This window comes from Callospermophilus lateralis, chromosome 1 (assembly GCF_048772815.1).
Source record: "Callospermophilus lateralis isolate mCalLat2 chromosome 1, mCalLat2.hap1, whole genome shotgun sequence".
Lineage (NCBI taxonomy): Eukaryota > Metazoa > Chordata > Mammalia > Rodentia > Sciuridae > Callospermophilus > Callospermophilus lateralis.
In genome coordinates, this window is record NC_135305.1 from 196,690,899 (window position 1) to 196,706,303 (window position 15,405).

The 15,405-nt window shown below is 34.8% G+C and overlaps 1 protein-coding gene across 1 annotated transcript in view; it reads left to right on the top strand.

Annotated features, from left to right (window-relative positions):
• Fbxl2 (F-box and leucine rich repeat protein 2) overlaps positions 1–15,405 on the top strand; it is an 85,160-nt gene that overhangs the window by 26,632 nt on the left and 43,123 nt on the right. Inside the window, exons 3-4 of the mRNA XM_076843213.1 lie at positions 10,488–10,542; positions 10,794–10,868. Of these exons, the coding sequence (XP_076699328.1) occupies positions 10,488–10,542; positions 10,794–10,868 (130 nt within the window). The remainder of the gene's footprint in view (positions 1–10,487; positions 10,543–10,793; positions 10,869–15,405) is intronic.

Sequence of the window (15,405 nt, forward strand, 5' to 3'; positions counted from 1 at the left end):
CAATAAATTACAAGGCATTTAATTTTTATTCTGTTCAGCAAAGTACAAACTTCCAGCTTCACAGAATACTAGCATTACAAGTCCTGTCTAACAATAACAACAACAAAAAACTAGCTCAGTGTTTTTTTGTTAGTAGTTGTTGAAGGGTAGTTATCCTACTATGCAGACTGTTCTGTATACCATACTATTAGTTGTCTTGAAAAGAACCCCTGACATTTGGATCCTATAACCTTGTAACTGAGCTAGCATGAAAACATACATAATAATAATGGCTACAATAAAGTAAAATGAAAAAAATAAGTATACAGTTCAAGAATTAAAATAATCTTAGTGTACTCATACCTGAGTGCTTAGCAAACCAGATGTCAGATTATCTGTAATGGCTAGTAATGGATTTTAATGTCAGCAAAGATAAAGGAGATGAAGACTTAGACATGTGCAAGTGAAGGAATTGGATGCATATTTAATTTCTTAGTACAGTGACCTGTAAAGGTTTCCTCTAAAGGTGGAACTTTAAAAACTTAATAGAAAAACCAAAAACCTTGTTTCTGCTCTGGGCTCTGAAGGGAAGAGGGATACTTTGTCTTAAGAGATTTAGTTCTATATATGGATGGTTCAGAAGAGGATAGTTTGTCTTAAGAAATCTAGTTCTCTGTATGGATGGTTCTGAAATTCTGAGCTTAGAAATTAATGTAAAACTGATGCTAGAGAGATGAAACCTTTGGAAAAACTTGGTAGAATCAAATGTAAAGCAAATTTATAGGCATATGTTACAAAATAAGATTCATAAACTTTCTTCACTTCAGTAAGTATATGAAAACAAAGTCATGATAAATATTACAACTTATTTAAGAAAATTATCTACCATAAAGTAGAATAAATGAGTTGAACAGCTATTAAAGATAAAGAAACAGAATAGGTTTTTAAGAAACCCAGAAAATGAGATTATTTCTAAAGGAAAATTAGACAAAGAATATAGAATTTGGGTGGGATAATACTTGAACTACTAGTGGCTGAAATCTTTCAGAATGAATTGAAAATATGAAGCCTCGAATTGTGGAAGCACACCAATTAGTAAAAAGCATCAATAAGTTCATACATGAATAACATTAAAATGAAATGGCAGAACTTCAAAGACTGGGAATTCCTAAATAAATCTACAAGATGAGTTAAAATTTCCTGAAAGCATCAACAACTAAACAATGACAAATCTCTCATCAGCAATAATAGAAGAGTGGGAAAAAATTTTTCATGTCTCAATAGAGATGAAAACCTACAGTTCTTTACTGAGCCAAATTATATACAATGAAGATATAATTTAAAAAACAATAATTCGTTTTATAATGGTATAGCCACTGTGAAAAAACATTAGCAGTTCCTCAAAAAGTTAAACATAGAAATACCATATGACCTAGAAATTTCTCTTCTAGTTGTTCCCTTATTTATATTCCAGGATTCCCAGTAGATGCCTAGAATGGGGTTACTGAACCCTATATATGAGGTGTTTTTTTCCTGTGCATATATTTCAGGGTTTTTTGTTGTTGTTGTTGTTTTTGTTTTTGCTGTTACCAACAGACTTGACAATTTTAGAGGAAGGAAAGTGTATTTGGCACTCACAGTCTCAGGGGTCTCAGTATATAAATGGCCAGCTCCATTTCTCTGTGCCTGAGATGAAGCAGGACATGGTGGTGGAAGAGTGTGGCAGAGGAAAGCAGCTCAGTACCTAATAATTGGGAAGCAGACAGATACTAAGCTCGGCTCGCCAGGGCCAAGTTATATACCCCAAAGGCACACCCCCAGCAACCCGCCTCCTCCAGCCATAACCTACCCCCCTGCAGTCACCACCCAGTTAATGCATTCAAGTGTATTAATGCACTGATTAGGTTAAGGGTCTCATAGTCTAGTCATTTCACCTCTAAACTTACTTGCATTGTTTCTCACATGAGCAATAACCTCCTCCAGCCATAACCTACCCCCCTGCAGTCACCACCCAGTTAATGCATTCAAGTGTATTAATGCACTGATTAGGTTAAGGGTCTCATAGTCTAGTCATTTCACCTCTAAACTTACTTGCATTGTTTCTCACATGAGCAAAATTTGGGGGCAGCTCAGATCTAAACCATAAGATCATACATTCCTGTGATAAAATTTAATTTGTAAATTAGGCATAGTAAGGGATTAACAGTACTAATGGTAAAATGGAATAATTATACAATAATAAAAATTATGTGAATGTGATCTCTCTCAAGATCTCTTTTGCTGTACTCATTCTTCTTGTGAAAATGTGAGATAACACTTAAAAGAAGAAATTTACGGCTTCTTTTCGGCATAAGCAAATTGCCAGCATCTCTACTCTTGTACATTGGTAACACTATTAAGTACAATAGGATTGCTTGGACAGAGGCCCTGTAATACTGCAGTCATTCTGATCACCGAGATTTGATAACCAAGATGCTGCACAGATAACTAGGCAGGTAGCATGTATGATGTGTATATGTTGGACAAAGGGATGACCCATGTCCTAGGACAGGATGAAGTGGAATGGCATGAGATTTCATCATACTGCTCATAATGGCATATAATTTAAAACTTACAAATTGTGTGTTTCTTGAATGTTCCATTTAATATTTTCAGAGTGCAGTCTACCACAGTTGAAACCACAGAAAGCAAAAACATGGATAAGTAGGGACTAGTGTATATCCTAAACAATGAAAAACTACAGCAAATACTTGTACACAAATATTCAGAGCAGCATTATTCACAATAGCCAAAATGCAAAACTCCAAATGTCCAGCAATAGATGAATGTTAAATTGTGGTATATGGTATCTACAATGAGATTTTATTCAGCTATAAGAAGGAAAGGAGTACTGATACATACTATAATTTGGTTGACCTCAAAAACATTATGTTAAGAAATGAAATCACAACCAAAAGATTCTATATGATTCCATTTACGTGAAATATCCAGGAAAATAGATAAATCCATGGAGCCAAGAAGCATATTGGTGGTTGCCAGTGACTGAGAGGAGTGGGAAACAGGGAGTGACTGCCTAATTGATATGGTATTTTCTTTTGGAGTGATGAGAATGTTTTGAGACTAGGTAGAAGTGATATCACACAATGTTGTGGATGAGTCAATTGAGTGTTGCTGAATTGTTAATGGTTAATTTTATTTTATATGAATTTCACCTTCACAACAATCTAGTTGTAAAAATTTCTTCTTTGAGTTCATTTTTCTGAAGGAACTATTAAAGATAAACTTTAATAATTTTGATCACAGAAGATATTAATAGAAAACAAGAAATGGTAGTAAAAGATTGTTACCAATTGAGTAACTCTTAATGAATATTGACTATAAAATAGTGATAATAACTAATATGTGGAGGATTTGGTGAAAGTAAGTTTGAACTAAAATACTCAACAGTTTTAGTTGGATGATAAAGTAATTTAAGTTTGCAGAATAGAGGTATTGGTTAACTTTAGGCTACAGAAATATAATATCAGACAGACCTTAGACTTCTGCTTCTGATTAAGAAGAACATAAAGATTTTTGCTCCCATGATAATTGTAAGAAAAATTAGTGACAAAATTTGAAAATCGAGACATGTCATAGAACAAGTAAGGATCAGGGGACAAGAGGAGGTCTGACTGAACTAAATTTCATAGACACAACCCTTCCTAAGTAAGCAGGGAATTACCTCAGCTTCCATACCTGAGGTTGGGTGCCGGGTCATGGTATAGGTGGGTTTGCTTGACTGAGAGACTAAACAATAGTTTAGAGGCACAATGCAAGAACAGATTATTTGGCCTAGAAATTCTCCCTTTTTATTTATTCTCCCCCAAGTTTTGCCAAAACGGCAGCAAGGATAATACACTGAAGATTTGTTGAGGTCTTGACATTCTTACAGAATGTTGTTTGTAAAAACAAGCATTTTTATGGTGACACAATTCAGAACATTTGCCAAGCTTGACTCCAAGTGCAAATTAAAACTGTCTGAAACTTCAGCTCTCTTTTAGATCACTTAGAGTATTTTAAAAATATAAATTTAGTGGCTCAACAGGTCAGAAATTGAGCCAAACATAAATGATCTAACTGTACTTTAGCTGTGACTCAGCCCTGGCGCAACTCAACTTTAGAAGGATTATGAATGAGCAGACACTAAACTTCTAAAGGATAGCACTTCACTGTCTGGGAAATAAGAAGCCAAAATAAAATTGTACTATATACTCCACTGTTTTATCTGGAATACAGTCTTATGAGTCTAATGAGCATAAGACATACAATCTATGCTTATACAAATAAGCAGAAAAAGTGATTCATAAAAAAAAAACAGTCAATATAATCAGACTTTTTGATGATCTAGTTACTGGAATTAGTTGATGAGTACTTTAAAACAGGCATTACAAATAAGTTAGAGAATTTACAGGAATATATGGTTATAATGAGCAAAGAGGAAATATTTCAGGAGATACATAGAACCTCTAAAAAATACAGTATCTCAAATTTTTAAACTCATTGAATAAGTTTTTAGCTGATTGGACATTACAGAGGAGGGAACTGGTGAACTTGGAGACAGGCTAATATCCCAACTGATAAACAGAAAAAAAAGATAGAAAACATTAAAATATCATTAGTAATTTTTTTAAATGTGAAGGGTAAAACAATAAATATTCTATAAGAAAATATAGAATAATAGAATATCTTTATAACCTTAGAGTAAACAAACAAATCTTTAGCAAGACATTACTGTGTCTTCACAACTATTTTAAGAATTGAAAATTGGACTCACTAAAAATAAAGTGTTCATCAAACAACAACCTTAAGAGAGTGAAAGGGAAAATGGATTTAGACAAAATCCTAGTCCAACAAAACGTATAAAGAAGTAAAAATCTATAAGAACCCACCAGTTTTGAAAATGAACACTTCCCAAAAAAAGACTTTCAAATGGTCAATAATCGTATGAATAGTACTCAACATCACTGCTTATTTCAGGGAAATATATTTTGATTAATAAGATGTGATTATATATTTACCAGAAAATTAGTGCTAAAAAGACAACAGTACCAGGCATTAGTAAAGGTATGGAACAACTGGAACTCTCATAAATTATTCATGGTAGGACAAATTGGCACAACTAGTTTGGAAATTTTTTGGCAATAAGTATTAAAGGTAAACATACTCTAACCTGTTATCCAAGTAATTTCCTCCTAGGTATAAATCCAAGTGAAATAAAAGTATATATCTATTGAAAGAAGTCCACAAGAATATTTATAACAGTTTCATTCACAGAAGCAAAATGACCTAAATGTTGCTTAACTACAGAATGGATATATTGTAATTATATTGATTAATAGAACACTACAGCACAATAAAAAGAACAAACTGATATATCATGTGGCTATACACACAATTTTAAATGAAAGAAGTAAAGACAGGGTTAGGGATGTAGCTCAGTGGTAGAGTACTTACCTAGCATGCACAGGCCCTGTGTTCAACTCCTAGTACTGCAAAAAAGAAAATAAACAACAACCTTAAGAGAGCGAAAGGGAAAATCAAAGACCACGAAGTGTTTGATTCCATTTATGTAAAATGCAACATCAGGTAAATATTTGATAAAAGTTAGAAGAGGGGCTGGAGTTGTAGCTCATTGATAGAATGCTTGCCTACCATGTGTGAGGCACTGGGTTAATCCTTAGCACCATGTAAAAATAAATAAAGGTATTGTTTCCATGTACAACTAAAAATATATTTTTAAAAAAAAAGTGTTTAGGGTGTATTTTGTTTACTTCTGTGGGCATATAAAGGGTCCAAAGGGAAACTTCTAAGGCCGAACATATTCTGTATCATGAATGGGGAAGTGTTTTCCTAAGTATTTGTGTACATTTTTACACCTAGGATTCGTACAATTTAGCAGATGTGTCTTATACCTCAATAGAAAATAATGTAGATGTATTCATATTTCAGATCTGGCCCCTGAAAATACCTCACAGTAATTACCAATTTGGTATCATTGTGCATACTTAGCATCCAGATTATGGTTTTAAAATATTGTTTTCCACAGAAAGAAACCAGAGCTTCTTGAAGAAATGGTGATTCTAGGTTGGAGGCTTATGTATGAGATGTTAGGACACCAAGTAAACTGAAGGTATTGTGTCAGAGTACTCAGGATTCAAATCAAAGAAATTCCCACTGGCTAAAATGGTCATTTTGATAAAAAAGAAAATATTCAAATTGCTTTTACTACCCAGGGGCACTTTGCTACTGAGCTACGTCCCCAGTTCCTCATTCCCCACTTTTTAATTTTGAGACAGGGTCTTGCTGAATTGCCCAAGCTATCCTCCAGCTTGAGATCCTCCTGCTTCAGCCTCACAAATTGCTGGGATTACAGGTGTGCTCTATTGCATCCAGTTGATATTATTTCTCTTATTGAGGTTCTCCAGCTAATAAATACAAAAAGAATGAACAGAATGTCACCTTTTTAATATCCTCAGAGAGTAAATAAATCTAGGCCTTGAGCTTCAATGCTTCCTGTCATTAAAGGAGAAATAACCAAATATGTGCCTCCTGATGAAAAGCATGTCATTTATAAAGAAGTCTTTTTCAAACATATAAGTCAAATCTGAAACTGATCAGTATTATCCAATTATCAATTTACAGGAAATCCAAAGGCTAGAGGAATGTTATGCCACATCATCAAGGGTACAATCAGTAAAATCCAGACTCTCAGAAACTACAATACTAATGATCTTGTTTCTTTATTAAAAGCACAAACTCACTTTTGTAACTAATAATCAATTATAGCAAAGTAATAGGACACAAAATTATGCACAAGTATATACTTTCCTATATTACCAATAGTAGATTACTGGAATTTAAAATTTCAAAGTTATTTATATGACCATCCAGAGTGAAATACCTAAGTACAACTCTTAGCAAAATTTTATAAGATCTATGAGGAAAACCACAAAACCCTAATAAATCAATGATAACGTAAAAATAAATTCAACCAATGAAATCAAATGGAGAGGTATTACATTTTCATGGATAGGAAGATTCAATATTATTAAGATGTTAATTTTTCTCAAGATGGTCTATAGATTCACCACAGACCTAGTCAAAATACTACTAAGTTATTTTGTAAATACTGACAGACTGATTCCAAAGTTAATGTGGAAAAGGAAAAGACCCAGAAAAGCCACTGCAATACAGAAAGAAAGCAAAGGAAGCTTTACTTAAAGCTAATTGACTTTAAGACTGGGTAGTAGCTACAGTAAATGAAGGAGTGGCATTGTTACAAGAATAGATAAATGGATCATTGGTACAGAATAGAGAGTAAGAAATGAGTCACAAAATATATCCAACTTATCTTTGACAAAGGAGCAAAATGAATTCAATGGAGAAATGTTTTTTAACAAATGGTGTTAGAACAATTGGGCATCTATATGCAAAAAAAAAAAAAAAAAAAAAAAAAAAGAAAGAAAAACTCCATGTAGACAGACCTTGTACCTTTCATAAAATCCAACTCAAAATGGTGTGGGTATCTAAAAGTAAAGTAAAACTGCTAGAAGAAAACATAGGACATAGCTAAGTGACCTTGGATTTGGCAGTGAGTTTTTAGATACAACATCAAAGACTCAGCTCATGAAAGAAAATATAAGTTGAACTTTGTTAACATTAAAAGCCTCTTAGGCTGGGTCGAGTGGCAGATACTTGTAATCCCAGTAATTCGGGAAGCTGAGGCTAGTTTGAGGCCAGCCTTAGGAACTGAGGTTTTAAGCAACTGAGACCCTGTCTCAAAAAATAAATAAGAAAAAGGGCTGGGGTTGTGGCTCAGTTGAAAGCACCTCTGGGTTGAATCCCCATTGCCTAAACAACAAATCAAAACCTCTCATACAAAGACATTGTTAAGAGAATGAAAGGGTAAACCACAGACAGGAAGAAAATATTTACCAAACCTATTTAATTAAGAACTGGTGTCCAGCATATATAAAAAAATTCTTAAAATTTGTTGTGAGAAAACATCCCAATTTTTTAAATGGGCAAAATATCTAAATAGATGTCTGACCAAAGAAGATATAAAGATGGGCTGGGGTTGTGGCCCAGAGGTAGAGTGCTTGCCTGGCATGTATGAGACACTGGGTTCGATCCTCAGCACCACATAAAAGTAAAATGAAGATATTGTGTCCACCTATAACTAAAAAATAAATATCAAAAAAGTTATATTAATTAAAATAGGACTTTACTAATGCAAAGATAGGCTTGTGGAACAGAATATGAAGTCCATGGGTGCTATGGCAATGCTTGCCTCGTGAAGACATGATTATTACATTTGATTAGGAAGCAATTTCCATGAAAAAGATGTTTTAGAGGGGCCAGAATTGTTTCCTATTCTTTTAGCTGTTTCTATTACTAGTATCCCTGGCTTTGTAATTCAGAGCATTACATTTGTTCATCAAAATATGAGAATTGGCTTAGTCTGCATTTTGGCGATTTGAGTTTCATCATGCCTATTTGTATAAATTCAGTTGCTTTCAGCTTAAAGGGGGGTAATATAAATACTTCAGGCAATGTACTTTTTCATTCAGTAACCGTAACACCGAATAGTAAACATGAGATGAGAAATATGAATTTCTGTTCTACTTCTTAGTTCCTGTGTGCCTCCAGGCTCACTAAATGAAAACTATTTAATTGGGTAATCACATTTGAAGAAATAGCATCTAGCCCAATCCTGGAGTTAAAATAAAATAAAATCCTGGGGGTTAAACTTTCCAAAATCATGAATTTGGACCCTGTAGCCAGCCAGACCACTTGAGTTCAAATCCTAGCTCCACCCTATCTTGTGTGGCTTGGTCAGATAATTTAATCTCTTTGGGCTCAGTGTCCTTATCTGTAAAATGAAGATTATAGTAATATACACCTTGTAACATTTTGTCAAGTAATGACTAAGATAAACTATGGATGGCACATAATGTAAAAGCAATTTTAACTATTATTATTACCAAGAGTTGGTAGAGAATGTAGTCTTCCAAGGTGGTACATTTTTAATTAATTTCAAGGGAAACTTGGCCAACTCCTTTTTCACTTTCATCTTATTCTTTAGAATGCAACCTGCCATGAAATGTGGTTTTACTGTACCTGACTAGTATCTATGTCTCGTGGTTAGTTTTTTAGGGGATTGACAGTTGTGGCTGCTTGTGGAATGGTCATATGACATGGAAGATGGCTTTTGGGGGTAGGAGAGCCTGTGGACTGGACAGGATATATTCCCATAAAGTCAATGAATGACTGTAGATACCTAGAATACATTTAATAGAAATATTTAAGAACACGTATTTTAGTCACCAGCATTTTCTTCTGTACAGAAATCCACTAATCTTTCGAGGTTAATGCAGCCCTTTTTATGCCTCTGTCTCTTACTTTTTGCTAAAGCTTTATTGTAGAATGACATCTGTGCAGTCTCTAGTCCCATGTGCTGCTTGTGGGTGCATCTTGTAACAAACAGTTCTCTGGCATTTCGGGGTTTTGCTATCCATCCCTGAGTCCATAAACTTTTTAACTCACCACTGATTTTTCCTTTGAAAAATGTTTAGGAACCTTATAGTTGGCCTTTTGCCATCTCATCTCTCTCCCCCTTCCACACACATGACATAGACTCTTACTTAACTTTCACGACTACCAAAATCGAGGCACAGAATTGGCCCCATTGTGTTTCCAGCAGGCACTTGGTGGTACCTCAGTGCAAAAATACACTGTTTGTCTACTCTGCTATCATCAGCAGCTCCTCTCTACTGCCAGAATGTAGGACCTCACTCAGGCTCCTGCATACTGGCAGCTACTGCTTCCTCTAAGAGGCTTTAACGAAGTCAGCCTGGTTTTTGTTTGCTTCTCTTTTTTCCCCCCACCCCGTGGCTTCTTGATTTTTGCTCAGGAAAACTGGTCACTTATAGACTGTTTGAACTAATGAACTCCACCTTTCTGCCAAATGGTGAACAAATACATCAAACCAAATGGGTTTTACCATTTAGCTTTTGGGAGCCATGTTATTTGAGGCTCAAGCATCTGAGCCTATTTGGTGCACCTATCACCTAAAGAGGGGTTTGTGCTGTGTGTCAAGGACATTAGAATTGGAAGGATTTAGTTATCACCAGGTTCGCTTCCTAGGAAATGAGGAAGCTGGCTTTTGAATAGAACTAGTTAGGGTCTACTTTCTCATGTTCATTTCTGAGAACAAGGGAAAATAAACATTTCATGAATTCTGTTTTAAGAGAATTTGTATAGGTGTCTAAAGCAGCTTATGAGCATGTAATCATTTAATATTTCACAGTAGGGATGTAAAATTGTTGTGTACTTGTGTGTTGCAAATTGAAGAATCTTGAAAAAAGTATATTTCCAGAAAACGCATTAAATTTTATTTTTCACAGTATAATTATCCTACAATGTTAACACTATCTCATTTTGTGTTTTTTCTCTTTTTTTTTTCCCAGAATATTTTCCTTCTTGGACATAGTAACTTTGTGCCGATGTGCACAGATTTCCAAGGTAGAGTGTTCACTAGATTTTTAATCAATAAATATCAGGTTTCATTAGTCTAAAGATGAATTTTAGTTCAAATAAGCCATTAAGTTAAAATTTATCTCGTTTAATCATAATTTAATATTTGTTTTATTAACTTGATACATTGAGAATTAAAGTTTGGAAATAGAAAGTTTGTGTCAAGACCCTCTTTAATTTATTTTTCAGTAAATGAATCTTTCACCCCCATCCCTCTTCTTTTACCACCTACCTCCCAGGCTTGGAACATCTTAGCCCTGGATGGAAGCAACTGGCAAAGAATAGATCTTTTTAACTTTCAAACAGACGTAGAGGTAAGTTAGTTAACTTTGGTTTAGACAGAAGACTTTTTTAAAGATAAACAAACAGTTTCCTCTTTTCTGTTTTTTTTATTTTGCAGCATTTAGAAGAGAGAGACAGAAAAACAAAACTTGGAAGATATGTGCATACATGAAGACCAAAATTCCACTGTGTTTTACTTTTGTTCTTTATCAGTAACAGATTGCTTTTCCCCCTGAATCATGTTTATAATCTATTACTCTCAGCTTTTTAAAGCATCTCACCTGCATCCTTAACACCTGGTTTAGTGCTTTAACTTTAGGAAGCTTCATCTGAAAGATCTACTGGGAATAGTAATTCAGCATTAAGAATGGAGAAAGGGCAGGAACAAAAGCCAGAGAGTGAGGCTGACTTCTGAAATGTCTCATCACCTCTGGCACTTAGCCATATAATCTCAGTGCCTCTGTTTTATTATCTGTAAGATAAATAAGTAAAATAATTTTAAAGCCTTTTGTAATGCCAGGGTGGGGTATGGCTCAGTGGTAGAGTACTTGCCTAACACAAGGCCCTAGGTGAAGGCCCCAGCACTGGCTGGGGGAATGTGTGTGTGTATAGTATACATATATACATACACTGAATATATTAAGTGTGTGTGTAACATACATATATAAATATAAATAAAATTCCAGATTCTACATATTTATGTGGAAATCCAAAAAAAAAAAAATCTCTATTTAAGGGTAGTAAACCTGATTACATGAGGAAATCATTTTAAAGTAATTTAATTTAAAATATCAAATTTCTAACCAAATAGTAAGGGGGTGGAGTAATAAAGAGCATTGCACAAAGTAATTGTCTTGGGTGCTGGTCTGAGAGTCTTAAAATACTTAAGTTTATTATCTACTTAATGTTAGTAAAACCTTACTTATTTCCATTTTAAACAATTCAGTAACAAGAGTGGAATTGCCTCTTAAATTACTTCACTCATGTTAAAGGTTCTCAGAGTGTCTTACCTAGGTGTCTATGCTTTAATGGGTAAGAAAATTATATGTTTAACAATGAAGCAATTTCCTGCTAGTTACTTAACTTGTTGGAAGAGCTTATGGCCAATTATAGGCCCTTTACTCCTCCCCTATACCTTCTCTTCCCCTCCCCGACTCCCAGAACTGGGGAATGAGCCAAGGGTGCTCTGTCACTGAGCTGCATCTCATGTCCTTTTATTTCAGACAGAGTCTCAGTTAAGTTTTTCAGTCTGGCCTTCAATCTATGATTCTCCTACCTTACCTCCTGAATCACTGGGATTCCAGGCTTGTGCCACTGTGGCTGGCTCCTTTCCTCCTTCTCTAGGTTACTTGCTGTTTGACAGTCTTTGGCTCCCATTTTAAACCAGTGGAGCAGTAACCTCAGCAAATGGGGCAGAGCACAGGGTTTTTCACAGTTGGTTTTAGAACCCCATGGTTCCTCACATATTATCATGCTCTGAGCTTGGAAAGGGGCAGGAACCTCAGGGATTCATGTCCATCTGGAAAAAATAAGTTCTAGTTACTGGTTTAGAATGTGGTCCTTAAATTAAGTGTTCATTAATGTTCTTTCCAGACATAATAGAAATTATCACAAGTGCCCAACCGAAATTTGCCAGCATTCCATACCAGCCAGTGAATTCCTCTTCAAATTGATAATCTCTAAATCTTCGTTCATTGTGTTTACTTCGTGATGTTGAAAAGAATGGTAAATTCTCAAAATGTTGTTTTTTGCTGGTCATGAGAGTCATTGTTGGGCTGGGGTTGTGGCTCAATGGTGAGGCGCTTGCCTAGCATGTGTAAGCACCGCATATACATAAATAAATATCCATTGATAACTAAAAAATTTTTTTAAAATTTATTTTGAAAGAATTTGGCAAAGTATTTTCTGTAGTGCTTAGTATCTCCTCATTTAGATGATTTTCCCAAACTATACAACTTTTTGGAAAGCACACTAAGAACTTTTAAATTTAGATATTATGAAATACAGTTTCAATTAAATATTACTACCTTAATTGAAGAATTTTAGCTGACTTCTGATTTTCATCATGGAAATAGTTAAGAATGTGTGCAGTAAGGTTTATGGTTTGCTAGTTGTGTTAACAATTACATGTGAAAATCTGAAATAGCTGGCATCAGGGTTTCAGTCTAGTTTCATATCATTAGTTTCCCTTTGGGGCTGGCACCTTAAATCCAAGTTGAATTATGAACCAAGACTATGATCTTCTCATAGTCTTTAAACATCTGTGTACTCACCCTAGGAAGCATTCTGTGCATAAAGAGATGGTCTCAAAGACATGTCCTTATGGGTAAGTTGAGGAAGAAGGAAAATGCCAAGGATCAGCATGAACTCATTAATACTCCTTATACTGTGTGCTAGGCACTGTTCTAAGAACTTTACATATCCTACTACATTTGATCCTCTTAAAAACACCATATTGAAGACTCTGGGGCACAGAAAATTAGAGTAACTTACTAAGGTCACTCACCTTTTAAAGAATGTAGGATTTGTCAAACAAAGACTATGTCCCAAAAAGGACCACATTAAGAGTGGAAGGTAGGGGCTGGGGATGTGGCTCAAGCGGTAGAGCGCTCGCCTGGCGTGCGTGCGGCCCGGGTTCGATCCTCAGCACCACATACAAACAAAGATGTTGTGTCTGCCAATAACTAAAAAATAAAAATATTAAAAATTCTCTCTCTCTCTCTCTCCTCTCTCACTCTCTTTAAAAAAAAAAAAAAAAGAGTGGAAGGTAAATCCATCCCAAACAAATGTTTAAACTCAACATAGGAATATAAGAAATATGAAAAAACAGGTAACATGACACTTCCTAAATATCGTAATTCACCAATAGCTGACTCCAAAGACTTTGGATGAAGAATTAAAAAAAAAAAGCATTGTAGAAATGGTCTGTGAATTCCAAGAGAACACAGAAAAACAACTGAATAAATTCAATAAGTCAGTACAGGATATGAAATAAGAAATTCAATAAGGAGATAGAAATATTGAAAAAGAATTAAACAGAAATCTCAGAAATGAAAGACACAATACATCAAATAACATGTTCAGTTGAAAGTCTCTGTTACAGAATACACTAAGGTAAAGAACAGAATCTCAGAGCTATAATGAAGTGGGCAGCCTTGAACATTCAGGCAATAATAAAAGAAAATAAGAAACCATGACGAGAATATAAAGAAACTCTGGGACAACATTAAGAAGCCAAATTTTAACCAGGCATGGAGGCACATGCCTGTAATTCCAGTGGTTCTGGAGGCTGAGACAGGAGGATTGGGGGTTCAAAGCCAGTCAGCAATTTAGCAAGACCCTAAGCAACTTATCAAGACCCTGTCTCTAAATAAAATATAAAAAGGGCTGGGGTGTGGCTCAGTGGTTAAGTGACCCTGGGTTCAATCCCCAGTAACAAAAACAAAAAACAAAACAAGTTTTAAGAATTATAGGATTGGAAGAGAGAATTGTGAGCTGCAGGTTAATGGCATGGATAACCTCTTCAGGACAATAAGAACATTTTAAACCTTCAAGAGAAACATGGGCTGGGGTTGTGGCTCAGTGGCAGAGTGCTTGCCTCGCGCACTGCTTTCAATCCTCAGCACCACATAAAAATGAATAAACAAAGATAATGCATCCATCTATAACTAAAAAATATTAAAAAAAAAGAAAAACATCAGTTTGCATTTAGAGGCAAGCCAATCAGAATTACTTTTGATTTCTCAACACAAACTCTAAAAATCAAGGAGAACTTGGAATGATGTATTCGGCCCTGAAAGATAAGTATACCCAGCAAAGCTATCATTCAGAACAAAGTCAAAATAAAAACCTTCCCAGATTAAGCAGAAACTAAAATAATTCATGACTACTAAGCCAATTACAGAAAACACTTAAATATTACACACAAAAGAAATTTAAAAAATCAAACCCAACAGGTCACAAATTGACAAATCTCACGTGGAAAAAAAATAAGCAAATGAGACAAGACCAAATTATAAATAAATTATAAATAAATAATCAAAATGGCAGGGCATCTCCTTATAACAATAATGAATGTAAATGGTCTCAACTCTCCAATTAAAAGATATAGGCTGGCAGAATGGATTAGAAAGCAAGATTTAACTATATGTTGTTTGTAGGAGACTCATCTCACAGGCAAAGACCGCCATAGGCTAAAGGTGAATTGATATACAATGCAAATAGAGCCTGAGAACAAGCAGGAGTAGCTACTCTCATATCCAACAAAGAAAACTTCAAGCCACAATTAATCAGAAAAGATAAAGACAGTCACTTAGTATGGTAAAGGAAACAATCCAACAAGAAGATAAAATAATAATAAATATTTATGCCCTAATATTTGGTGTACCTAAGTGTATAAACAGATACTACTCAAACACTCACATAGATAGACTCCAGTCCAATGATACTGGGTGATTTCAACACACCTCTCTCACCAATAGGTCATCCAGACATAAACTCAGTAAAGACTCTTCACAGACCTAAAAAATATTATAAATCAAATGGAATTAACAGACATCTATAGAATAT